The 27,502-nt window shown below is 41.8% G+C and overlaps 1 protein-coding gene across 1 annotated transcript; it reads left to right on the top strand.

The window, feature by feature from the left end:
• Positions 1 to 1,870: 1,870 nt before the first annotated feature.
• Positions 1,871 to 26,892, top strand: WBP2NL (WBP2 N-terminal like). The gene is made up of 8 exons (XM_058191881.1): positions 1,871 to 2,051; positions 12,821 to 12,929; positions 15,942 to 16,077; positions 19,038 to 19,130; positions 19,876 to 20,070; positions 22,833 to 22,976; positions 24,120 to 24,196; positions 25,225 to 26,892. Exons 1-8 carry the CDS (start codon positions 1,993 to 1,995, stop codon positions 25,270 to 25,272), a joined length of 861 nt encoding a protein of 286 aa, XP_058047864.1. The 5' UTR covers positions 1,871 to 1,992; the 3' UTR covers positions 25,273 to 26,892.
• Positions 26,893 to 27,502: the final 610 nt, after the last annotated feature.

Genomic DNA, 27,502 nt, shown 5'->3' with positions numbered 1-27,502 from the left:
CTTTGGTACGGGGAGAGAGAATAAGAGAGTGTATAAACGATACGTAAATAAATATTACAGGTAATCCTCTACCTACAACCATTCATTTCATTACAATGGCACTAAAAAAATGACAATTTTTCACGCTTACCACTGTTGCAGCATCCCCATGGTCACATGATCAAAAATTAGATGTTTGGCAACTGGTTCATATTTATGTGGTTGCAGTATTCTAGGGTCTATGTTCTTTGTGACCTTCTGTCAAGGAAAGTCAATGGGGAAGCTAGATTCACTTAACAACCATATTACTAACTTAACAACTACAGTAATTCATTTAATTACTATAGCAACAAAGATCATAAAATGGGTCAAAACTTACTTTATAGCTATCTCACTTAGCAACAGAAATTTTGGGTTCAACTGTGGTTGTAAGTCAAGGACTACCTATAATACATTAAGTGGGAAGACAAATTAATTTTAACTATGATTATAGAATGAACCTATGTTTACTTAAACTGGTGAGTTCATATTAATTCCTAATAGAAATGTTAAGGTTTTGCAGAAATATAAGAAACAACAATATAGGGAAGACACCTGTTTTAAATAGGTATTACAGTACTTCTACCACAGTTTTGGAGAAACTAATGCCACAGGAATATGTACAACAGAAAGCTATAATCATTCACTTTAGGAACAGTCCAAAATGCAAAAACAAAACTAGGCATTTCTCAAAAGATGGGGAAATTTTACCAGAAACTGACATATGTTAAAACCTGGGCAATCTTAAAGGGCTAAGATTAGAATTGTATACTCCTCCCCAACCTTGGTATTCTGGAGGGTCTCAGACTTGAGAAAAAAGTAAGCATAAGTGAAGCATATTTGAAAATTTGAATCTGTGCATCTATTGTTAAGTATTACAGATATAAAAATAAAGCAAACAGAAAAAAAATGTCGCTCAGTATCGAATACAGCAGGCAGGTGCATTACATAATTCCAAATTCTATAAACTGCAACCTGAGACAGATTTTTCTTTCCACCTTTCCCAGTATTATGAACTTCTCAAGGGGGCTGATTTTTGCATAATATATCTAGATGATAATTTGAGCCTGATTATTTGGATTATGATCCACTTGTTTGTTTTCTGGCTATCCATGCTATGCTTAGGAGTGAAAAGCATTAATAATCTTTCTATCCCGTTTCTTCAAAGGCCACTTTTGTTTCCTCCAAGTTTAAAAGTTCACATTATCTTCTTCCAATTCAGCCTCCCTCAATATGTATTCAGCGTATAAACAAGATAAGAACATACAATTTTGTCTCAATCCTATGCCAGCCTGGGGTCTGTTTTACCATACTCTGTTTGGATTGGGGTTTTCCACAGTGGCAGGCAGCACCACAAACTTATGAAGTTCAAGTTCAGAGAAAAATGCAACCAAAACAATCCCTGCTTATGCTCTTAAAGGGGGCAGGAGAGGAAGCAAGATGTTTTGTGAGGGAGGGAAGCCCTCACTCCAAAGACATTTTTCAGCCCTCTACAGATGTAGAAATGGACAGCTGATTTCAAGCAGCCTTCGATTATATAATATTTGGGCCAGTAGCTGTCTCCTAATCGAATTACTTTTCAGAGTGGTTGGCGGGACATAGCTAATAAAAAAATATGACTGTTATTTAGGTTAATCCCAGGAATGGAACTACCTAGCTATGGACGTTTTTCATCCATCAACGCTAATTGCATTGCTTATAGGCTCATTGATGTTCCTTCTCCTTCCAGAATCAATTTAGCCGATTACAAAGTAGAACCCGTAGTAGCACCGCCGCGCTTTTTGCAGTCTTCCCAAGTGACCAGGAGGCGTCAACGGGACAGGCTCCCCCACAGCCGACCGGCCGCCACGCCTCCGCTCCACCAAGAGGCAGGCCTGCGCGCCAGGAGATCGCGGCCGCTACGGGGCGGCTCTGCCGTATTTGGCAAGGGACGAAAGAGACGGACCGCCTCGGTCGGTGCCATTGGCCGGGAACATGGCGCTGAACAGGAACCACTTGCCCGGTGGCGGGGTTGTCCCGCCCCACGGGGAAAGGTAACCGGAGGCGAAGATGTACTTGGCTAGCAAGGGGCGGCAGGGAGAAGAGTTGGGGGGGGGCGCGCGGCGGCTTGCGTATCCTCGGGGGTCGCGAAACGCAGGCGGAGCGTTTTTATCTGAGCGGTGGGACGGACGCCTCTAAGCCCAGCGACCTTTCCCCCTGGGGAGCTGCCTGGTTTCCTCGGCCTCGAGGGGGGCGGCTGGGCTCGAGAGTTGCCCGCGTCTTTCCATCACCCGGAGAAGGATTGTGGCTTCTGCCCAAGTGTTAAGGGGCCGTAGAGGTGTTAACCTGCGTCGCCCCCTCCCTTTCTACGGTCTTGCCATGCCCGGGACTTCGACTCTCGGTGGGGAGGGCGGCGATAGTAATAAGCTTGTTTTGTTTGGTTTTGTTTGGTTTCGACGCGGCCTTTAGTTCCACTTCCGGCCCGTGCAATAACCTGCGTACAGTCATGTTGTTGTTTTATGACGTGGGCCGTAGTTGTGACACACATTTTCCTTCCCAGGTTAGGCTTCATTAAGTACGAATTAAATCCCGCCTTCCTCCGTCTAGGTTAGGAGTAATGAGTGTACCCGGAGAACAATTTTCGTGGAGGGTAGAGAATTAAGGAGGCTGCGGTACTGAATACAAGTTCTCTTTCCAACACACCCTAGATAAGTATAAATTGATAGGGAATAGGAAATAAAAGTGTGGCCCAAAATAAATTTCTGAACTACTTTTCTGGCAGGCTCATTACCTAAGAGGAAACATGACTGAAGTAATTGGCTTCCCAGGAAAACATTAATAATTTCTTTATGTTCAGATAGTAGTACTCAACTAATACGTTGAAGAGATGGATAATTTGGCTGTCACAATTATTAAACAAATGAGGGCAAATAATTTACATGTTTTGACTCATCGTTCTTCCTTTTGGTTTTGAAATAAAACAAACAATTGTTAAAGAAAACAACACAAAAAAATAGTACAGCAAAGCTGAGATGCTGACAGTAGGCCTGAAAGTAAAGCCAGCATGAGTTAAACCAGACTCGTGATTTCTACATGATCACCGGCATGCTAAATTGTCAACATTCTTGTAACAGTGATACATCTTCATCTTTTTTTAAAAAAATCCTAAGTAAGAAATGTTTGTTTTTTTGATGAAGATATTCAGAATTTGTGCATTTTCCCAATTTATATATTGCAATTTCTGAGAATTTTAAAAGGCAGCTTTTTGGACATCATGTAGTAGTAGTCTAATGGAGTTAAATCCATGAGTTGCTGTCACTAGTCATAGGGTTGAGTAGGCATATCACCCAAATCAGGGTAAAGGCTCCTCTGGCCATGGCCTCCATTTGCCCCTCCAGCTGTAAGCCATGAAACCTGAAAGAACTCCAAGTTGTAGAACTTTTATTTCAGAAGAATGCTATTCTGTCTAGAATTAAAACCAGAACAGAATAGTATCCCTTTCCTTTTGAACTTCAGTCTATTCAGTGTTATCCATACTAACAGCCTTCAGAGTCAGGAACTTCAGGTCGGTCCTGCCCAAGATGAAAATGTATAACTAGGGAGCAGCTCAGCAGCATACTGATAATACTTGTCTCCAAACAGATAGACATCCTCTTTTAGCAGTTTCATGTTAGGGAGAGAAGACCAAACCCTAAGACATCACACAAAAAGGACCACCCATTGGGCCAACCTGACCCATCATCACCACTGGAATTATTTCGTAAGGAGCAGAACTATTGTAAAACAGTACTCTCAACTCCAGACTGGGCAGATGGTCCAGAAGAATACCATGATTAATTGTATTGAATGTTGCTGAGTGGTTCACGAGGCATTTGTTCCAGGTGGCTTACAGTGGTCCACGAGGCATCTATTCCAGGTCCCTTCATAGGTCATTCACTAAACATGAAAACTTTCCATCTTGTGCTTTTTCTAGATTTATGACTGAAAGGGTGTCAGATTATCCATTTTACTAGATGCTCTGACATCCACATTCTTCCCCAAAAGAAAGCCTCTCAGGGTCCCTTGGTTGAGTTGGGTGGCTATAGAAATTGAATAAATAAATAAAAACTTCATCAGGAAGAGGAGCTTCGTGACAACAATAGTTATTCACTATGATTGGGACCAGGGAATGAGGACAGAGGATAAGTTATTCCCCAAATGAGACACTGCTATCTGGATTCATCAGTCACAAATAATAGTAAAAGACATTGATCCAATTGAAGAATCAAAAGTTATATGACCGTGAATGACTTTATTGGGCAAAATGTAGTGCAGAAAGACTGATGGCAAATCTTCCTGCCCACCTTTGTTCAAAACTGAACAAGCTACCTATACTATGCTACTGGGCTGTAATTTATCAACAGCAAGGGCAAAGAAATTCTGATACTATGCCACCCTTGTTTTCATTGAATGGATCTAAACAATTACCCTTCCCTATTTTCAGTCAGATTCAGTGTTAATCTTCCTCCACTGGTGTTCCAGACATCATTTCTGATGCTTATATCTAGAGGTCCTCAATAAACCTTTCATGGATTACTGCCTTGTCGTGGCGAAGGGGCTTGTTTATCAGAGATATTCCTGATGTCTGCGTCTACCCCTAAACTGGTTGGTGTCATCTTACTCCTGTGTGCCTGAAGCGGTGTGACTGTCATTTGTCATCTGGAGCCACCTGAATTCCATCACTAGGGGCTCACCAGGGTTTTTGCCTTGGAAGACTGTTTAAACGCTTCTATTTTTTGCACCAGGCCCTAAATGGATTTATTGAGACTGAATATTTATTGACTGAAATAGACCTTGTTTATCATCTATACCGCTCTGGGGCCATACCATCTTTTAGCCGCCTTTTTCCCCATGAGATACTCACCTTTTGAACTTCTCCACTTGCGAGATGCCCCCGCCTCGCAGGAATGGCCCTCCACACTATCGAGGGCCTGCCTTAATGAAGGGTCTTGGGACCCAGAGAGGTGGCATGCGTCTAAGAAGAATCTTTGGGGGTTTTTAAATAAGTTTTTAACTAAGGGTTTTTTAAAGAGGGTGAGGGTAAGGACGGGGGGGGGGAACCCGTCGGGGAGGGTATGTCCAGTCTCAGCGCGTGCTCACGGCACTACTTTAGTTGGTCTGAAGTCGGGGGGGAGGGGAGTGTGCAGAGCGTAGAGTGTCATTCCATCTGTACGGTAAGTGGGAGAGGCAGATATGGCGGAGGCAAGGGGCCGTATCGTTCTTTGGGAGCACGTGTTCGATGTTTAAAGGTGATCACGTGCTCTGGCCACTCAGTCCTTACTCGTTCCCCGGATGGTCAGGACCCTCAGGGCCTGGGTCTTCGACTGATGTTGTGCAATGCCCGGTCCGTGGTTAATAAGGCTCCCTTGATTTGTGATCTTATTCAGAGGGAGTCCGCGGACTTTGCGGGCATTACGGAGACCTGGTTGGGCACAGAGGGGGGTGTACCTCTGGTTGAACTGTGCCCTCCAGGTTTCCGTGCATTCCATCAGCCGAGGGCCCAAGGTAGGGGTGGGGGGGTGGCGGTTGTGATTAAAGAGAGCCTAGAGCCAAGGGAGTCCACTGTGCCTCAGATAGCTGGTTGTGAATCCCTCCTTGTGAAGTGGGGCCATAGGAATCAGATGGGTCTGTTGATCACGTACCTGGCTCCTTGCTGCGTGACTACAGCCCTGCCTGAACTACTAGAGGTGTTTGCCGGGATGGCGGTTGAGATCCCCAGACTTTTGGTCATGGGGGATTTCAACTTGCCATCGGCCGGCTTGTCATCAACGGTGGTCCAGGAGTTCCAGGCTTCCATGACGGCCTTGGACCTGGTTCAAGTAAATGATGGCCCTACACACACTGGGGGAGGTGCACTAGACTTGATTTTTATCTCTGGACAGTGGTTTAATGATCTGGAATTAGGAGATTTAGTGACGGAACCGGTGTCATGGTCAGATCATTTTCTCCTTTGCCTAGACTTTCGGACCGCCGCTCACCATCGCAGGGAGACGGAGCCAATGCGTTGGTTCCGTCCCAGGCGCCTGATGGACCCTGAGAGGTTCCAGACGGAGCTTGGGCCGTTCCCTGAGGATCTTGCCCACGGCACGACTGAAGAACTAGTCGCGGCCTGGGAACGGGCCGCGGCTGGGGCTTTGGACCGTGTCGTGCCTTTGCGGCCTCTGACCCGGCATAGATCTCAATTAGCTCCTTGGTTCTCTGAGGAGCTGAGGGAGATGAAACGCCGGAGAAGACGCCTAGAGAGCACCTGGAGGTCTAGCCGTTCCGAGGCTGATCGGACACTAGTAAGGTCTTTTACCAAGACCTATCTAGTGGCAATGAGGGAGGCGAAATGTTCTTACGTTTCCACCCTCATTGCATCGGCAGATAACCGCCCGGCCGCCCTGTTTCAGGTGGTCCGTTCCCTCCTTCATCAGGAGGGACGGGATGACCCCTTACAGGGACGTGCCGAGGAGTTTAACGGTTATCTATACAATAAAATCGTTCAGCTCCGGGATAGTCTGGACCAAAATTGTGATGATCCAAACGGGATGACGGAGCCTCGTCTTGTTGAGGTTATTTGGGATGAGTTTGATCCTGTGGCTCTCGAGGACGTGGACAGGTTGCTGGGGAGGTTACATGCAACCACATGTTTACTGGACCCGTGTCCCTCCTGGTTAGCACTGGCTACTCAGGAGGTGACACGAGGCTGGCTCCAGGGAATTATAAATGCTTCTTTGGTGGAAGGGGTTTTCCCCGCCGCCTTGAAAGAGGCGGTGGTGAGACCCCTCCTCAAGAAGCCTTCCCTGGATCAAGCTATTTGGGAAATTACCGTCCAGTCTCCAACCTTCACTTTGTGGCGAAGGTTGTAGAGAGTGTGGTTGCATGGCAGCTTCCCCAGTACCTGGATGAAGCCGTCTATCTAGACCCATTCAATCCGGTTTCCGGCCCGGTCATAGTACAGAGACAGCTTTGGTCGCGTTGGTGGATGACCTCTGGAGGGCCAGGGATAGGGGTTGTTCCTCTGCCCTGGTCCTATTAGATCTCTCAGCGGCTTTCAATACCATCGACCATGGTATCTTGCTGCACCGGTTGGAGGGTTTGGGAGTGGGAGGCACCGTTTATCGGTGGTTCTCCTCCTATCTCTCCGACCGGTCGCAGACGGTGTTGACAGGGGGGGCAGAGATCGACCGTGAGGCGCCTCACTTGTGGGGTGCTGCAGGGGTCGATTCTCTCGCCTCTCCTGTTCAACATCTATATGAAGCCGTTGGGTGAGGTCATCAGTGGTTTCGGGGTGAGTTACCATCTGTACGCTGATGATATGCAGCTGTACTTTTCCACCCCGGACCACCCCAATGAAGCTGTCGAAGTGCTGTCCCGGTGTCTGGAAGCCGTATGTGTCTGGATGGGGAGAAACAGACTCAAGCTCAATCCCTCCAAGACGGAGTGGCTGTGGATGCCGGCACCCTGGTACAGCCAGCTGCAGCCGTGTCGGGGGCGAGTTATTGGCCCCAATGGAGAGGGTGCGCAATTGGGCATCCTCCTGGATGGGCGGCTGTCATTTGACGATCATTTGGCGGCCGTCTCCAGGAGGGCTTTTTACCAAGTACGCTTGGTTCGCCAGTTGCGCCCCTTCCTTGACCGGGATGCCTTATGCACGGTCACTCACGCTCTTGTCACTTCCCGTTTGGATTATTGCAATGCTCTCTACATGGGGCTGCCCTTGAAGTGCACCTGGAGGCTGCAGCTAGTCCAGAATGTAGCTGCGCGGGTAATAGTGGGAGCAACTCGTTGCTCCCATGTAACACCAATCCTGCGCGGCTTGCACTGGCTTCCTGTGGTCTTTCGGGTGCGCTTTAAGATTTTGGTCACCACCTTCAAAGCGCTCCATGGCTTAGGGCCTGGGTACTTACGGGACCGCCTGCTGTTACCTCATGCCTCCCACCGACCCGTACGTTCACACAGAGAGGGTCTTCTCAGGGTGCCGTCCGCCAAACAATGTCGGCTGGCGGCCCCCAGGGGCAGGGCCTTCTCTGTGGGAGCTCCTACGCTCTGGAACGAACTTCCCCCTGGATTACGTCAAGTGCCTGATCTTCGGACCTTTCGCCGTGAGCTGAAAACGCACTTATTTATTCAAGCGGGACTGGCTTAATATTTTTAAATTTTTAACTCGGGTTTTATTATTTTAGGGTTCGTAATTTTAAATTTTAAATTTTTTAATGTTGGCCATTTTTTCTAATATGCTCGGTTTTAAATTGTTGTTTTAATTGTATATTTTTATGTTTTTTATCTTTTGGCTGTACACCGCCCTGAGTCCTTTGGGAGAAGGGCGGTATAAAAATTTAATAAATAAATAAATAAATAAAATAAATAAATTGTTTAGCTCAATGAAGCTATGAGCTATGCCGTGCAGGGACACCCAAGGCGGACAGGTCATAGCAGAGAGTTCTGACAAAACGTATTCCACTGGAGAAGGAAATAGCAACCCACTCCAGTATCTTTGCCATGAAAACCCCATGGACAGTACAAAAAGGAAAAAAGATATGACACCGGAAGATGAGCCCCTCAGGTCGGAAGATGTCCAATATGCTACTGGGGAAGAACGGAGGGCGCCAGAAAGAATGAAGCGACTGGGCCAAAGCCGAAAGGACGCTCAGCTGTGGATGTAGCTGGGGGTGAATGGAATTTAGCAACTAAAACCATTCCAAAGAAATGCAAGAAAGCAAAATGGCTGTCTGAGGAAGCTCGGCAAATAGCTGAGGAAAGAAGGGAAGTGAAAGGGAAGTGAAAGGCAAGGGAGAAAGAGAAAGATAAACCCAGTTGAATACAGAATTCCAGAGAATAGCTAGGAGATAAGAATGCATTCTTAAATGAACAGTGTAAAGAAATAGAAGAAAACAATAGAATAGGGAGGACCAGAGGTCTATTCAAGAAAATTTGGAGATATGAAGGGAATGTTTCATGCAAAGATGGGCATGATAAAGGACCAAAATGGCAGAGACCTAACAGAGGCAGAAGAAATTAAGAAGAGGTGGCAAAATTACACAGAAGAACTATACAAGAATGAGCTTAACATCCCTGATACCACGATGGGGTGGTCACTGACCTTGAGCCAAACATCCTAGAATGTGAAGTCAAATGGGCCTTAGGAAATCTGAGCAACAACAAAGCTAGTGGAGGAGACAGTATTCCAGCTGAGCTATTCAAAATCTTAAAAGACGACGCAGTAAAAGTGCTACACCCAAATTGCCAGCAAATTTGGAAAACTCAACAATGGCCACAGGACTGGAAAAGGTCAGTTTACATTCCAATTCCAAAGAAAGGCAATGCCAAAGACTGTTCAAACTATCGCACCATTGCACTCATTTCACATGCTAGTAAGGTTATGCTTCAAATCCTACAAACTAGGCTCTAGCAGTATGTGGATCGAGAACTACCAGAAGTACAGGCAGGATTTCGTAGAGGCAGAGGAACTAGAGATCAAATTGCCAACATATGCTGGATCATGGAGAAAGCTAGGAAGTTCCAGAAAAACATCTACTACTGCTTCATTGACTATGCTAAAGCCTTTGATTGTGTGGATCACAACAAATTGTGGCAAGTTCTTAAAGAGATGGGAGTACCAGACCATCTTATTTGTCTCTTGAGAAACCTGTATGCGGGTCAAGAAGCAACAGTGAGAACTGGACACAGAACCACTGATTGGTTCAAAATTGGAAAAGGAGTGTCCGGCAAGGCTTATTGTATTGAACTTATATGCAGAACACATCACGGGAAAGGCGGGGCTAGATTAATCAAAAATTGGAATTAAGATTGCCGGAAGAAATATCAACAACCTCAGATATGCAGATGATACCACTCTAGTGGCAGAAAGCGAAGAGGAACTAAAGAGCCTCTTGATGCGGGTGAAGGAGGAGAGTGCAAAAGTTGGCTTGAAACTCAACATTAAGAAAACTAAAATCACTATCAATGATAGTGTGATGGTGTGAAATGGAATATGTTTTATGTTATATTTTAGATTATGTTTGTTAGTTACAATACCCTGTATTCTGTTCTGGGAAGTCTCGGGGGGGGAGGAGGGGGGGGGGGGGGGGGAAGACTATAAATTGATTGGTTGCCATTGTACAGGAATAATGGTAGAATTAAACAAGTTGGAATGGTGTAAAGTCGGGACTGCTCGGTAACCACTCCCGAAGGGAAAGGGTAAGGAAAGAGGAGTAAAGAAGGAAGAAAGTAGGTAGGCAGGTGGGTAGGTAGGAAAGAAGGGAGGGAGAAGAAAGGATAGGAGGAGAAGAAGAAGGAGAAGATAGAGGGTTAGAAAGGATGGTAGTGAGAAGTGGGAACGAGGTGGGGAAGTAGGAAAGCGAGGAGAAGGATGGTGGGGAAAGTTGAAGAAGGATGAGAAGGGAAGAAAGGATTAAGGGAGGGAGTGGCGGTCGAGCAGCCCTGATTGAGTATAATTTGAGTATAGGATTGATTGTTGGATAAGTGATTGTATTGTACACTGGTTAAATTGTGGGAATTATTATGGAAAATAAAAATTTTGATTTAAAAAAAAAAAAGAAAACTAAAATCATGGCATCTGGCCCTCTCAATTCCTGGCAGATAGATGGGGAAGAAATGGAGGTAGTGACATTTTATTTTCCTGGGCTCCAAGGTCACTGCAGATGGGGACTGCAGCCAAGAAATTAAAAGACGCTTGCTCCTGGGGAAGAAAGCTATGGCAAATCTAGACCGTACTAAAAAGCAGAGACATCACCCTGCCAACAAAAGTGCGTATAGTCAAGGCTATGGTTTTCCCAGTTGCAATGTATGGCTGTTATGGTTGGACCATAAGAAAGGCTGAGCGCCAAAGAATTGAGGCCTTTGAACTCTGGTGCTGGAGAAGACTCCTGCAAGTCCCTTGGACTGCAAGGCAAACAAACAAGTCAGTTCTAGAGGAGATCAACCCTGACTGCTCTTTAGAAGGCCAGATCCTGAAGATTTAACTGAAATACTTTGGCCACCTAATGAGAAGGAAGTACTCCCTGGAGAAGAGCCTAATGCTGGGAAAGATTGAGGGCAAAAGAAGAAGGGGACAACAGAGAATGAGGTGGCTGGATGGAATCACTGAAGCAGTAGGCATGAGTTTAAATGGACTCCAGAGGATGGTAGAGGACAGGAAGGCCTGGAGGAATGTTGTCCATGGGGTCGCGATGGGTCGGACACGACTTCGCAACTAACAACAACATTTTCAATCAGATTCAGTGTTAATCTTCCTCCATTGGTGTTCCAGACATCATTTCTGATGCTTATATCTAGAGGTCCTCAATAAACCAGAGTCTCCTGATTTGGATGAGAGAGGCTGCTTATAAGCTGTTATATCAAGTAATTCATCACAAACTATGCAGGAATAGAATAGAATAGAATAGAATAGAATAGAATAGAATAGAATAGAATAGAATAGAATAGAATAGAATAGAATAGAATAGAATAGAATAGAATAGAATTTTATTGGCCAAGTGTGATTGGACACACAAGGAATTTGTCTTGGTGCATATGCTCTCAGTGTACATAAAAGAAAAGATACCTTCATCAAGGTACAACATTTACAACACAATTGGTGGTTAATATATCAATATAAATCATAAGGATTACCAGCAACAAAGTTACAGTCATATAGTCATAAGTGGAAAGAGATTGGTGATGGGAACGATGAGAAGATTAATAGTAGTGCAGATTTAGTATATAGTTTGACAGTGTTGAAGGAATTATTTGTTTAGCAGAGTGATGGCCTTCGGGAAAAAACTGTTCTTTTGTCTAGTTGTTCTGGGTGCAGTGCTCTATAGCGTCTTTTGAGGGTAGGAGTTGAAATAGTTTATGTACTGGATGTGAAGGATCTGTAAATATTTTCACGGCCCTCTTCTTGATTCATGCAGTATACAGGTCCTCAATGGAAGGCAGGTTGATAGCAATTATTTTTTCTGCAGTTCTAATTATCCTCTGAAGTCTGTGTCTGTCTTGTTGGGTTGCAGAACCGAACCAGACAGTTATAAAAAAGAAAGAATAACTGTTTACACAATCATCCTTAATATTCATAAATATTTGACACATTTGGTAGGGTGCTGGGGGAATAATGGATAGCTGCCTTATCAGCTATTGAAATGAGAATAGATGGCTGTATTTCATTATAATTGGATTATATGCAAGTCTTGGTGCTCAACAAGCCTTGCTTTGAAATAATTGCAGAAGATTAAAGCTATAGGTTTTCAAACTAATCCAGTGCTTGTTGAAACATAACAAATCAGTCACAATTGGTTGAATTCATTCCACATTTTGCCAACTTTGGTGGTTGCTCTAGTTATCATAGTTATCATAGAAATAAACTTAATCTTTTATCCCCAGAGAAGGAAAACTCACCTCCTCATAGTCAAAACAGTTTGTTTCATCTCCTAATAGTTAACTATCAGTTGTTCAGTTCACTTTCAATAAAGATGATTTCTTACAAAAGCTATTTTCCAAACAACACTATTTAGTGATCTGGAATACTTTTATGAAGTTTGTACTTTACATTTATATATATATAGTTGTTATTAAAGAATACAGAAGAGAAATAATAAATATTGGTGTTATCTATTCTGGGGATAGAATACTATATTCACTAGTGTTATTATTTGTACAGAGGTTTATACAAAGATGATCTGAGCTACTTTTTCTGGACTGAGCTTAGTAAATACTTTTTATTAAGTTGATTCTTCATCTGTATTGTCATTTTTAATAAACCTTATTAAAGATACTAATACATCTATATTGTATCTCTTTGAAGTATTCTCAAGCACTGTAAAGATGTGGAGCTGACTTTCTCTGAGGTAACTGGAAATCCAGAGATGTTCAAAGGCACTAAGAAAGGAATGGTTTTTCTCACTCCTTATCGGGTAAGTTCTGAGTGAAATCCAATTTTCCTAAGTAAAAAAACAAAGTGGAAAATTTCCTCAGTTAAACTTCTAAAACAATATTTACTTTCTGAAATATTTATAGCAAGACATAAAGTAATACGGATTTTCTGCAAAATCCTTCTCAATTTTATGCTTTTACTAGACTGAAAGTTAGCTGTGGTATCAGAAGTAAAGCCAGTGGTTAGGTTTTTTTCTTTCCTGATTTAGGTGTCTCATAGTTTAGAGGGCTCTTTAAAACAACAACTGCTTTAGTCATTTATATGCTCTGATCGAAATCCAAATTGAACTGCTTAATGCCTTCCATGTGGAAGTCTTTAAAAGACTTGAAGACTTGAAGTCACTAAAATGTTGGATAACCATCTGTCTGAGATGGTGTATGGTTTCCTGCCTGGGCAGGGGGTTGGACTAGAAGGCCTCCAAGGTCCCTTCCAACTCTTTTGTTATATTATATTAAAATAGTTATAGTGGTTTAGCTTTTGAAGCCAGTAACACTGGTATAGTACTATTTGCAATAACAATTCATTTTCAGACAGTAGTGTCTTAAATACTTGAGAGTAGATTATTCAAAAGATTGACTGCACTCATGTTGTGTGGACTTTAAGAATGGCCTATGAAATTTTGATTGCAGGCTTACTGTCAGGATCTCTTAGGTTGACAGACACTACAAATGAGTTCTGTATAGCATAGAATCCTTCTGTTTCTGAAACTATCTCCAGCTCAAAAAGAAAAATAAACACAGCTCCATCACTATTTTAAAAAATAATATTTAAAATGTTTGCTTTTGTGTATAGATTAAAAGGATTGTGTTTCAGGCTTTAAATATTTTGTATATTATCTTTTTCTTTTGGTTCGTCCATACACAGTTATTGAGTTATAATAATAACAACAACAACAACAACAACAACAACAACAACAGAGTTGGAAGGGACCTTAGAGGTCTTCTAGTCCAACCCCCTGCCCAGGCAGGAAACCCTACACTATTTCTTAAAAATTTCAAGTGTTGGAGCATTTACAACTTCTGCAAGCAAGTTGTTCCACTGATTAATTGTTCTAACTGCCAGGAAATTTCTCCTTGGTTCTAAGTTGCATCTCTCATTGATTAGTTTCCACCCATTGCTTCTTGTTCTACCCTCAGGTGCTTTGGAGAATAGTTTAACTCCCTCTTCTTTGTGGCAACCCCTGAGATATTGGAACACTGCTATCATGTTTCCCCTAGTCCTTCTTTTCATTAAACTAGGCATACCGAGTTCTTGCAACCGTTCTTCATATGTTTTAGCCTCCAGTCCCCTAATCATCTTTGTTGCTCTTCTCTGCACTCTTTCACACTGCTGGCTCATATCTAAATGGTTGTCCACTAGGACTCCAAGATCCCTCTCACAGTTACTACTATTGAGCAAGGTACCACATATCTGGTACCTGTGCATTTTGGTTTTTTGGCCTAAATGTAGAACCTTACTTTTTTCACTGTTGAATTTCATTTTGTTAGATAGGGCCCAATGTTCTATTCTGTCAAGATCTTTCTGTATCTTGAGCCTATCTTCTGGAGTGTTGGCTATTCCTGCCAGCTTGGTGTCATCTGCAAATTTAATGAGTTCCCCATCTATCCCCTCGTCCAAGTCATTGATGAAGATGTTGAAGAGTACTGGGCCTAAAACAGAGCCTTGGGGTACTCCACTGCATACTTCCCTCCATGTGGATTTAGTTCCATTGAGGACTACACGTTGAGTGCGGTTGGTCAGCCAGTTACGAATCCACTTGGTGGTGGTGCTGTCTAACCCACATATTTCTACTTTATCTAGTAGTAGGTTAGGGTTTACTTTATCAAATGCTTTACTGAAGTCCAAGTAAATTATATCCACAGCATTTCTCTGGTCCACTAATTTTGTCACTTTGTCAAAGAATGCAATAAGATTAGTCTGGCATGATCTGTTTTTGACAAACCCATGTTGGCTTTTGGTTATTACTTTGTTTGCTTCTAGGTGTTCGGTGATTCGTTGCTTGATTATCTTTTCCAGAATCTTCCCTGGTATTGAGGTTAGGCTGATAGGTCTGTAGTTTCCTGGATCTGTTTTTTTTTCTCTTTTTGAAGATGGGAACTACGTCAGCTCTTTTCCAGTCCTCTGGCAGTTCCCCTGTGCTCCAGGATCTTTGAAAGATATAGTTCAGTGGTTCTGAGATTTTGTCTGCCTTCAGAATCCTGGGGTGTAATCCATCTGGTCCTGGTGATTTGAACTCATCTAGGGTAGACAGATGTTCACTTACCATTTTTTCCCTTATTTTAACTTGTGTTCCTAATCTGTTTTTTGTGGTGCTGTTTTTGATAGGTTAGATTGTTTTTTCCTTTTGTGTAAAGACAGATGCAAAAAATGAATTAAGTAGATCTGCTTTCTCCCTGTTGCTGGTCACCTTCTTGCCACTTTCTCCCAACAATGGGCCAATTGTTTCCTTGACTTTTTTCTTGTTTTTAACATGTTGGAAGAAGCTTTTTTTGTTATTTTTTACTTTTGTCGCTAGCCTTTGTTCGTTTTGAGCCTTAGCTTTCCTCACTTCATCTTTACAGGCTTGGGCTATTTGCTGATATTCTGCCTTAGTTATTTGCCCCTCTTTCCACTTTTTATACTTGTCCTTTTTGTCTTTTAATTTGTCAGATAGTTCTTTATGCATCCATGCTGGTTTCTTTTGAGATCTATTATTTTCTTCTTTAATGAAGGCCTACACAAGCCAAGAATCAAAATTTATAAGAAGCAAAGGTAAACCATGCTTAACAGCCTTCTAAAAGATATCTATCTTGATGGATTATTTTATGTTTTTAAGATAAGTGGTTTAGGATGAATTAGCTTTGGGATAAAAAAATATTAGTCCAATTTTAAATCTTAAATTGATGATTTGATATGGATGTAGATTGCAATCATATGTAACAAGATTTTCATTTCTGTGTAGCTTTCTTGTGCTTTTCTTTTAAAAAAATGAAGGCATAAATTTGTTTTGCAGGTTATTTTTGTGTCAAAAAGCAAAGACCCAATGTTGTCTTTCATGATGCCATTCCACTTGATGAAGGGATGCTCCATTGAACAACCTGTCTTTTCTGCCAATTATATCAAAGGAGTAATACAAGCAGAACCAGGAGGTATGTGTCATACATCAGAGGGCCAAATTAAAAAAAACACGCTCTTGGAGTAATCATATGTAAAATCAAAAGTAAAGGTTTTGATTTAAATTTCTATTGTAGCTGAGAACTATACATTCACCAAAAATGTGTAGCAATGTCTCTTTGTACACATCTATATATATAAAAGCAAAAACCACTTACAAAATCTCCAGAACTGTAAAGCCTACAAACTTGAAATTTGCCACGTATGTTCCTCTTGGCTTCTAGGTCCTCACTAAGAAAGGATTTTTTGAAATGACCATCAGAGCATTAGTATGTCCTGTATTATTATTATTAACATGCTCTGATGCTAAGGAGTTCTACTCCCCTTCCCCACCTAAAAAAAAATCTGTTCCAAATGCAAAACACAAGCAGAGGAGTTTCAGTTTCAGTTTTACTTTCACAGCCGGAAGCAGCTTTAATACAGAATATTTGAGCTAAGCCATGCCCAGCCTCCTTCCTAACTCCTTCTTGCTCACACAGCAAATACTGTTTCACTTCCCAAATACCCCTCAACTCTCTCACACACCGACAGGATGTTAGCCAGATGAATACTGATGGATGCTGGTAGGCAGAGGCAAATTTCCCCCCCTTATTTTTCTCCTCAGTTCAGATGAATCTGTTTCTTCTACTGTAACACCAGTTAAAGGGAAAAGAGGCAAAAAATGCAGAAAAAGATTTACAGATGCAATTAGGAAAACACAAGTAAGGGAAGCTGTACACAAGTATCATCAAACTCAGCCCTAAATCAGTAGACAGGATGTAACAAAAGTATACATCTAATAACCCCTACGTTAATCAGTCACAAATGAGATCAATGCCTTGGATTAATAAGTATTTGTCTTGTTTTAAATATGAACCTCAGATTGATTACTCCAGGGACAAGGTTGTTTATCTCGGACCTCGGTTACCCTGTGCCTGGTGCCATGCTCCAAAGTGGCAGGATGAGAGTCCTGGGATGTGCTGCAGTGGCGGTAAAGTCCACCTCCCTCCCCTTCAGCCCTATCCTGAACCCTTACACAGCCTTCTCACCCACCCGCATCAAATGGCAAAGCACTTTCTGCTGTCCAGAAGTACAACAGATGCTTCCAAATGACATCTTTTAGAGCCAGAGAGGTGAAAGAGGGAAATTTGATGCCAACATTCAAAGTGCAGGGACAGGTCTACCTCAGGATAGGGCGGGGTCTCAGCAGCAGCCTTCATTTCTCCAGATATACTTCGTTGGTGATGATGACAATGAGAGGGACATTGGAATCTACCCTGGCATTAATCCACAACTGGTCCACTGAGCATATGAAGTATGAATCTGTGGACTCAGTAATGGAGATCGGGAATGCTGTACATTACCCTGTGGAGTTCTTGCATACTCTCAACCCACCAGGATTACCACCTCATGTCCTCTGCCTCAAGGTTGGCACTCCTATCATGCTGTTACGCAATCTAACCCCTCCGAAACTGTGCAATGACACCAGACTTCAGGTGAAGACTCTGTACAAACACGTAATCAAAGCCACGATTTTCACAGGTGTCAATCAGGGAGATACCGCTTTCATACCTCGAATTCCTCTGATCCCATCAGACTACCACTCTGAATTCAAACGTCTACAATTTCCCGTTAAGGTTTGCTACACCATCACCATCAATAAGGCGCAAGTACAGACTTTGAAAGTGGCTGGTGTGCATCTGACGAGTGACTGTTTCTCTCATGGCCAGGTCTGTGTGGCATGCTCCAGAATCAGCTCACCTGACAGCCTGGTCATCCTCCAGTCAGAGAGCAAAACTAGGAATGTTGTTTACAGGGAGGTCCTGAGCAATTAATCTGAGGGACGAATTGAAAGTCTATGTTATGCAATTTATTAGCCTGGCTACATAGACAAAACAGCCACAGTTGCTGCTGGGATTAAAGGGCTTAAACCCATCTATTTCATTGTTGTTACACTTAGAATAATGTCTTCATCTGTAACAAAAACTTACCTTACTGTCTCTAATAAAATAATACAGTCACTTTTTTAACTATTCCTTCATTTTCAAGCTTTAAGTGTCAACTTATAAAGCCCCATCACATAGTTTTGTAGCGAAACATGGGTATCCAGCTAGTACACCAATAATGAAGGTTTTTGATAGCTGTTAGGTTCGCCATCCTTCATTCAATACTTATGAGAAACTTCACAATTCACTCTAACTTGATTTGGAAGAAAAATAAAAACTGGATTTTATTTTGAAAACTTATTTTAAAGACAATTATTTCAAATCAGATTTATATTTATTTGCAAATTTTTGCTTGCATATGGAAATAGAAATTTCTGCTTTCCTGATATACATTCTGGTTAAATTTCACAGTCCCTGATTAAATTCAGTGAAAACTGAATTTTCAGTTTTGGAAGAAGCTATCCACTTCTGATCTTGTAAGAAGAAATGCACTTTTTACATATAAGTGTGTAGAGGATTTTTAGCTGGTTGTGAAAAGGGGAAAAAAAGCAATTTAAGTATTGTTCTTACCTTGACATTTGTTCTCTTTTAAATCTGTGCGAGAAAGATGGGATATACTGTGAAGTTAGGGTTGTTGGGCCATCTTCTACCCTCTCCAGAACTTTGGTAAGGATAGGATGAGGTTTTGGTCCTTTTTATCTGATTTTAAAGGGTTCTTAATAACATAAGTAAGCAAATCTTACTAAAGGTTTAATACACCTATTGAAAGTTGGTAGTTTATCTCTGGATTTCAGTAATACAATGCTGAGGAACCTGGAGTTGGCAAAAATGAGGTGATTTCTCAAAACTGGTATAGGGATACTCTATTATGGGAATATTTGTTATAACTATTTCTGAATTACTTTGTAAACCGATACTGATATCAAATCATGTTCAATTTATCCCTGTTTTTGTCAACCTTTTGGGAAGCTGCCATAATTTAAGACTTTTAATGCAACTTTGTTTTTTAGGTGGCTGGGAAGGTCAGGCTTCATTTAAAATAAGCTTTTTCAGTGGAGGTGCAGTAGAATTTGGACAAATGATGTTCAAGCTTGCAAGTGATGGTAAGACTTTCTTCTCATTTCTTCCCATCCCAGGCAGATAATTTGGTAGCTGATTTCTGCTTTTGATGATAATATTTGACAGATGTACTTGCTGATAGTTCTTCAGACATGCTTAGACCATATTGTATGGTCAGTGCTAAATGCTGCTATTCCCACCTCTATTATATGTTTTTCATTCTTTCCAACCCAACAGAATGTTGGAGAAAAAATGTTGGCTCTTGTCTATCAGCAAGATAACTCCTCTAAACAGATTTGATATTAAGAACTGGGTACAAAAATGGGTTTGGATTAGGTTGGTAGCTGAGAAGAAAAACATTATGGGAAAATATTCCCCAATGGCAAATGTGCATTGGGCAGTGATTTGGAATGTTGCCTATTCCGTTCTAAACCCCTTCTCTCCTTCCAGGCACATGACTTGGCACATGAGGGGAGCTGGTACAGCCTGCCCTGTGCTTCCATGCATGCTTGCAAACACATTTTGTTACCTAGAATTAAATACAGACAGTTCCAATGACCACTGCAAGTAAAGAGCACAAAGCTATATTCTGCAAGCTTTCTAGTTAGCTTAATTTCACTTTCAGTTTTCACGCAGAGTGCATTTCCTGCAAAAATACAATAATCATGATGGGTAAACCAATCAGATAATTTGCTTAATTTCCCTCTAATTTTGGTTGATTTAAAACACAATTATTTAAGTTCAATATTTCATATGCTTCATTTGGCTTATTAAATATACTATGTTTAGCTTCTAGAGGAGTACCAGCTCCGAGTTTTGGCTATGGGTATGCACCACCACCTTTTCCTGGTGCTTATGGACCTCCACCAGGAAGCTACGTTATGCCACAGCCAGCTTCTGGAGCCTATATTTATATGCCTGCACAAATGAATGGATATGGAGTTGCTCCGCAGCCTATGGGATATCCATATGCACCTCCTCCAGGTGAATTTTCTACCAACTTCATAAAATATTGTTATTCAATATTAAACTGTCTCGTTTTGTTTACCTAGGACAGGGATGTTCTTGAGAACGGAGGCAGTTCTTGAGAATGTTATCTGGGAAAAGTTTGATACTGTGATTCCCGAGGACATGGACAGGATACTGGGGAGGCTAAATGCGACCACATGTTTACTGGACCCGTGTCCCTCCTGGTTGGTACTGGCCACACAGGAGGTTACATGAGGCTGGCTTCTGGGAATTATCAACGCTTCTTTGACGGAGGGTGTCTTCCCTACCGCCTTGAAAGAGGCAGTGGTGAGACCCCTCCTCAAGAAGCCCTCCCTGGACCCAGCTGCTTTAGCAAGTTATCGTCCTGTCTCCAACCTTCGTTTTGTGGCAAAGGTTGTTGAGAGTGTGGTGGCACGACAGCTCCCCCAGTACCTGGATGAAACTATCTAGACCCGTTCCAGTCTGGCTTCAGGCCTGGGTACAGCATGGAGACGACTTTGGTCGCGTTGGTAGATGATCTCTGGAGGTCTCGGGACAGGGGTTGTTCCTCTGTCCTGGTCCTGTTAGATCTTTCAGCGGCTTTTGATACCATCAACCATGGTATCTTGCTGCGACAGCTGGGGGGTTTAGGAGTGGGGGGCACCGTTTTTCAGTGGTTCTCCTATCTCTCGGACCGATCGCAGACGGTGTTGGCAGAGGGGCAGAGATCGACCGCAAGGCACCTCATGTGTGGGGTGCCACAGGGGTCAGTGCTCTCACCTCTCCTGTTCAACATCTACATGAAGCCGCTGGGTGAGATCATCCGTGGTTTTGGGGTGCAGTGCCATCTGTATGCTGATGACACTCAGCTGTACATTTCCACCCCTAACCACCCCAACGAAGCCGTCGAAGTGATGTCCCGGTGTCTGGAGGCCGTGCAGGTCTGGATGAGGAAGAACAGACTTCGACTCAACCCGTCCAAGACTGAGTGGCTGTGGATGCCGGCATCCCGGTACAGCCAGCTGATTCCATCGCTGACTGTGGGTGGCGAAACATTGGCCCCTAGGGAGAGGGTCCGCAACTTAGGCGTTCTCCTGGATGTTCGGTTGTCGTTAGAAGAACACATGATGGCCGTCGCCAGGGGAGCTTTTTATCAGGTCCGCCTGATACGCCAGTTGCGCCCCTTCCTAGACCGGGATTCACTATGCACGGTCACTCATGCCCTTGTCACTTCCCGCCTGGACTACTGCATTGCTCTCTACATGGGGCTCCCCTTGAAGAGCACCAGGAGGCTCCAACTGGTCCAGAATGCGGCTGCGCAGGTAATAGAGGGAGCAACACGATGCTCCCATGTAACACCTCTCCTGCGCAAGCTGCACTGGCTGCCGGTGGTCTTCCGGGTGCAATTCAAGGTGTTGGTTATCACCTTTAAAGCGCTCCATGGCATAGGACCAGGTTATTTATGAGACCGCCTACTGCCACCAATAGCCTCCCATCGACCTGTGCGCTCCCACAGGGAGGGACTCCTCAGGGTGCCGTCAGTCAAACAATGCCGACTGGCAACCCCCAGGGGGAGGGCCTTCTCTGTGGGGGCTCCTGCTCTTTGGAATGAGCTCCCTCCAGGGTTGCGTCAACTCCCTGACCTCCGGACCTTTAAACGCGAACTTAAAACCTTTTTGTTCCGCCGTGCGGGTCTGGCTTAATGCAATTTTTAAATGTGGGGATTTTTATGTGGGTTTTATGACAGTTTTAACTATTGCGGCCAAATTTTAGAATCAGTTTTTTAAAATGTTTTCATTTTTATTTATGTTGTTTTATCCTGGCTGTAAACCACCCTGAGTCCTTCGGGAGAAGGGCGGTATAGAAATCAAATAAATAAATAAATAAATAAAATCAAGGCCCAGGGGCCGAATCTGGCCCGCAGGATACTTAGATCTGAGCCACAGGGCTGCCCTGGAAACAGCGAAGGACCGGCCCATGGTGCTTCTGCCAATGAAAACGTGCTCTTGAGCTCTGTTTTCGGCTGCCACGGCCTCCTGCAACCCTCTGCCAGTGAAAACAGTGCACAGGAGCACGTTTTCACTGGCAGAGCGCTCAGACCACCACAGGGGCCCCCGATAGGAGTGATGTCAAGATAGCCACACTCTCCCCAAGTCAAACACAACCGTGATGCAGTCCTCAATGAAATCAAGTTTGACACCCCGATCTAGGATAAGTTTTGGGATTCTTGTTCCTTTTTTTGTCTTCATTTAACCTATAAAACATTTTTAAAAAATAACAGTCATATAAATAAGTCTATGTCGATAAAATGTATTGTAGCATTTTAAAATTTATAACTATTCATGTAGATGAAATAACTTAAAAAATTATCTAGATCTGAAAAATATCAATAGCAACTTTATAGAATTTCCACTAGGGAAAAGGTAATATTTAGAATGATTGAACATATTCATAGTGAATGGAATTAGCTGTAATAAAGATAAAATTAAGGGTTTGGGCATTGGGTATGCTATTCCACTCATTCATTTCCCACAAATGATTCTGTTACTGTCCTATATATTTTCTATTATACTAAAGAGCCAAAATAATAGTTGTAGGATCTGCACAAGAATTCCAATTGCACAGTAGTCTTTGAATGTGTAAATTATTTGGAAAATACTTCCTGATTGATTTTTAAAGAAAGTGCAAAGTAAGAAAAAAAACCAATTCATGTGAACTTGTACCAACGTAAATACATGCATGATATGCTTGTACAAATATCAATTTTTTTTCTTTAGGTGCATATCCACCACCTCCTGGGATGAACTCCATGTACATGGCACCTCCTCCCCCATATCCTGGCCCTTCTGCTGCTGGACCTTCAGCTCCCATCGATCCAGGACCTACAGCTCCTAGGACCTGGACAGAACCTGGGATGCCAGGTAAGAATTTAGGAGTGCTTCTGCTTAAAACTGGGTCAGTTGCATTGTGCTCCCAGGTTTTATTTCTGGATTTTAAGTAAGTTATTTAAAGAGCAATTATTGGCATGCTGATTTATCCAAGTTGTTTTCTTTGAATTGAGTAAATGTTCTTCGAAACTCTCCTCTCTTAAACATAAGCTCTGAAGATAGGTGCAAAAGTCCTCACCCCTAATGCCCCCTCACCAGGGGTAAAATGCTCCCGATTCGGACCGGATCACTGGATCCGGTAGCAATGGCAGCGGGTGGTTTGGAGAACCGGTAGCAAAAATCCCTGCCCCCACCCCACCCCAGCTGAGTCGCACAATCATCACAGTTGTGTTTTTTTTACTGTTAAAAGCATTTTTTCTTCAGCCGAAAAAATGCTTTTAAGAGTAAAAAAAAAAGCCTCTGATGATCGCGTGGCTCAGCTGGGATCGTCAGAACCCTTTAATAGCATTTTTTCTACGGCCGAAGAGGTTGTAGAAAAAATGCTTTTAAAAGTTTTTTTTTTTTAAAAGTTGGCCATGCCCACCCAGTCACATTACCCCACCACCAAGCCATGACCACAGAACCGGTAGTAACAAATTTTACATTTCACCCCTGCCCCTCACCCCCAGTTTTATCTTTGTACTCAAAAACTGTGCAGGATTGTGCTACTGAATTTTGTATTAAGACTTAGAATTCCTTATTTTGGTTACTCCTCGCATCTCCCTCCTGCCCAAAAGCCGAGGTCAGAAATTCTGTCTCCCTCCCTTCCTGTATCATCAATGCCATTCCACTTATGGACATTTGCTACCTAAAAATTAATAAAAGGGGAGAGCCTGTGGCCTTGCTTGCAAAAATGTGACCAGATTCTGTTTTAGGGATTATATTTTATGTTTGATCTGCTAATTGTTGAGATACAGTTAGCTGACAGATCTTGATCTCAGTCTAGGATCATTGTGGAATATTGTCATTTTGCCTTCCTTGTCTTGTCCAGATTCTTCCTTATAGAAGCTACAAATCTGTATTTTAATTTTATCTAGAAAATAAAGAAGACACACTAGGTAGCATTTGTGAATGTGAATAGTGTTTTCATTTGTTTTAAAAGTTCTCCCTGTCTTTTTTCTTTTATTAATGATGTAGGTGGCAATAAAGCAGCAGAGGCAACTTCCAGTGCATATTATAATCCAGCTAATCCTCATAATGTTTACATGCCTATGGTAAGGATTTTCTCTAGAATTGTATGTGGCAGAAGATGGGGCCAAGGGAGTAGTGATTGTCCACATTTTTTTAGGTGAACTATTTTATCTGAGAAAACCAGGAGAGGGATTTCTGAGAAATAACTAATGAGTTTGGTCATAGACTAACTCTGCTGTGCTAACTCGGTTGGATCTGAACTAGCTGATTCTCAGTTGTAATATTTGGTACAATCACTGAGTGAGAATGGACATCCTGTAGCACAATGAGGAGCAGGTTTAGCTTTGTAGTTCTGAAATTTTTGCTGTTCTGGCATTTAGTTAAATAAAATTTGCAGCTAGTTATACGCAATATAATGTTAACATTATACCAAGAGCATCTGCCATTTTTGCTTTCTACTATACAAGCATAGTAACACTGAGAAACTTCGAATTCTAGAGGAAATTACACACACACACACACTCTATTTATCCACTTTAGGCTGTTCCTCTCCTTTAAAAAAACAAAGGAAACAGCTATATCCATGTTTAACTGTCTGTTTCTGTCCCCTCTCATCCCATCTCTGTGATAATAACATTCACAGATTATGTCCCAATAAGGTACTTGACCACATAGATTTTTGCCATGATGATCTGTTCCTAAACTGGTCTTTCGGATCTTCCAGTGGCACACCCATTTGTAACTGAGTCCATCTGCTGTACCTTGCTGCTGGCTGTCCTCTTCTCTTTCCACCTCTCCAAGTATTAGAGTTTTTTGTAGAGAGCTAGGTCTTTGCATAATATTGGCTTATCACATATTACTGAGTAACAAGAACTTTCCTTATAAAGGTATGAAGAACATGAAATCTGGGGACTTAAGGTCCTTCATTATAGTTGCCCATCTTCTTAGGAGATAGATCACATATGAAACTGCATTGAAACGTTTTATACACTGTGATTTAATACTGAATAATTTAAGAACACAGAGATATTTTAATAGCGGGCAGAAGAAAAACTCAAATGTTTAATAGTAATGTGCCAATTTAATTAAATGTGCCTAATTTTCAATTCAGGATCAACCACCTCCTTATGCACCACCTGAGGAAAAGAAGAATAACTAACAGGAGCCTCAGCGCCACTTTCTTATGTTTCTTGACTTTGAAGATTCTGCCATTGCTGCTGCCTCTTGTTTTTTTTTTTAATCTCTAGACCATCCTGCGTCAGTAGCATGCATAGTATTGGATGATGTTACACCTGCTGTTAAACTTTCAGAATGGCAATACAAGAGCGGTGACAGTAGTACTTTATATGTTTTATGTCCTGAGGGTAGGCTATAACAAAACACTTTAATGGGACACAGATATTCATGAAGGAGCATTTTGTTTTTCTGCATCTCTGTATGTTTAATACCATCAATATCTGCACTTCTTGCAGAGTAATGAATAACAGGGAATTTTCAGAGACTTCTATCCTTCCTGCAAAAGTAGAAGGGAAGAAAGCTTTCCACTGATTCCTAGAAATTGATATCTAAAGAGGAAGGGATGACAAGGAGATCCAAAAGGTTAATCAATTCCTTTCTTCTCAGTAACTGTTGCTGCCTTCTAGTTTGCCACATTCAACCATGCTTTAAAGATTTCACTTTCTGCGATATTGGTTCTTAGTCCTTGCAGAAGGATGCCAGGGAGAAATAGTTTTATTGTATCTACATCTGAAGGAATGCACAGCAGGTTTTTCTGCTTTCAATTTGGCTGCAGGGTTATGTCTCTAAAACGTCTTTATGTGTCTCTGTGTCTCTAAAACATCTTCTGCCTGGTATAAGACTAGGGCAGTGAGTTTTACTCAAATTAGGTCAAATTATCTGTCTGCCCTAACCATACAGCAGCAAGGAAATTGGAATTGAAACCATTTATGTGAACTGGAACCAAAGATTGGCTTTATAATCGAGAGGACTAAAATAAAATGTAATTTAGCAAACAGCATAATACCTGATCCAGAAAAAAACAGATATTGGTTATTCTAAGAACAGGACTCAATCTTTGATCTGGAAATCAGTTCTTTTCTGTAGCAGCAGCAGCTAATACAATACTAAATATTATATCTAAAAGAAAAATACTTTTTTTTTGCTACAGAAAATGGGAATTTACACTGCTGTATGTTGGTAAAGCCAGACATAGATATCAAAGCAGTTTCTTTTTGTTTAGGCCTCTATCTAGATTTAGCTGAGCTACACCATTAGGCCAGAGATAATGAAGTGGAAAAATATTAAAACTCCAAACATGAGTAAGATACTATATTTGATAAGAGTTCTGTAATTAAATGGTATTGGAAGAGAAAACTAAAAATAGTTTTTTTGTCCGAGCTAGAAAGAAGCAACCAATATTCTGGGTTATGTTAAAATGTTATTTAATAATGACAACTTATGTATATTCTTAAAAGAACTATTGTTCCACTAATGTAGTGGAGAATATAATTTGCATATAGGACATCTCTTTTTTCTTTCTTGATGATAGGGCTTTTACTTCACAGAGAAAAAACTCAAGACATACTGGTGCGTTATGGATACTCGTCTATTTTCCCTTTAGTAAATGAGTTTATTATTCAATAAAAAGTATGAAATAAACTTTTTTCTAACAAATACCTTCATTCTGAACACACAAGCGTAACTGTTTTCCATAACTAAATAGTTAACTCTGTTTATATTATTTTTGAATTGCACTTTAATACAGAAATATTGAAACTTTTATATTTGTGTCTGCATTGGTATGTTGATAGCTTATCATTTTGTGCAAGGATCAGTTGGTGTGGGCTGGGAGGGGATATAGTTCCTTTCTTTAAAGAATGGAAAACTCCTTAACAAGAACTTTTTGAATATTGTGCCTGGTAAGATCTTCCTCAAGCTTGACCTCCGATGACTTTCTGACTAATTTATTTGGTAACAATTCAAAAATAGTTCGTTCTTGCCTGCTTCAAACTTTGCTTACATACCAGTACATACATTCAAATCACATTCTGTATTACACTAAATAAAACTTCTTAAATGAAACTTACAAAGTAGAATTACAATATAGAGCACAAAAAATAAAGCACACAAGATTTTAAAAATGTACAATCATGTTTGTACTATTTTGCTGTCAGCAATATGTGAGTTTTACAATCTGCAAAAATAAACTTTTCAAGTCCCAGTTAAGGTTTAGAGGTGAAGTTAAATAGATGCTGTGACCTAGACCTTGGCAAGACTTAGTTTCTTGCCAAGACTAATGTACAATATTAAACTGCCATCTCAGATATCTGTTGATGGTACTTTCCATGCAAGGTCTTGTCTTGCCATGGCCCTCCTGCTTCATCTTCCCT

This window comes from Ahaetulla prasina, chromosome 7, assembly GCF_028640845.1.
Source record: "Ahaetulla prasina isolate Xishuangbanna chromosome 7, ASM2864084v1, whole genome shotgun sequence".
NCBI classification, from domain to species: domain Eukaryota; kingdom Metazoa; phylum Chordata; class Lepidosauria; order Squamata; family Colubridae; genus Ahaetulla; species Ahaetulla prasina.
The sequence above is the reverse complement of the archived record's forward strand: the minus strand, read 5'-3'. Positions and strand labels throughout refer to the sequence as shown.

What these genes read in the sequence shown, in the direction of transcription:
- WBP2NL (XM_058191881.1), top strand. Translation starts at nt 1,993, where the DNA reads ATGGCGCTGAACAGGAACCACTTGCCCGGTGGCGGGGTTGTCCCGCCC. An exon ending in AATACAAGCAGAACCAGGAG is followed by an intron (nt 16,078 to 19,037) that starts GTATGTGTCATA and finishes TTTGTTTTTTAG; the next exon opens with GTGGCTGGGAAGGTCAGGCT. An exon ending in ATAATGTTTACATGCCTATG is followed by an intron (nt 24,197 to 25,224) that starts GTAAGGATTTTC and finishes TTTTCAATTCAG; the next exon opens with GATCAACCACCTCCTTATGC.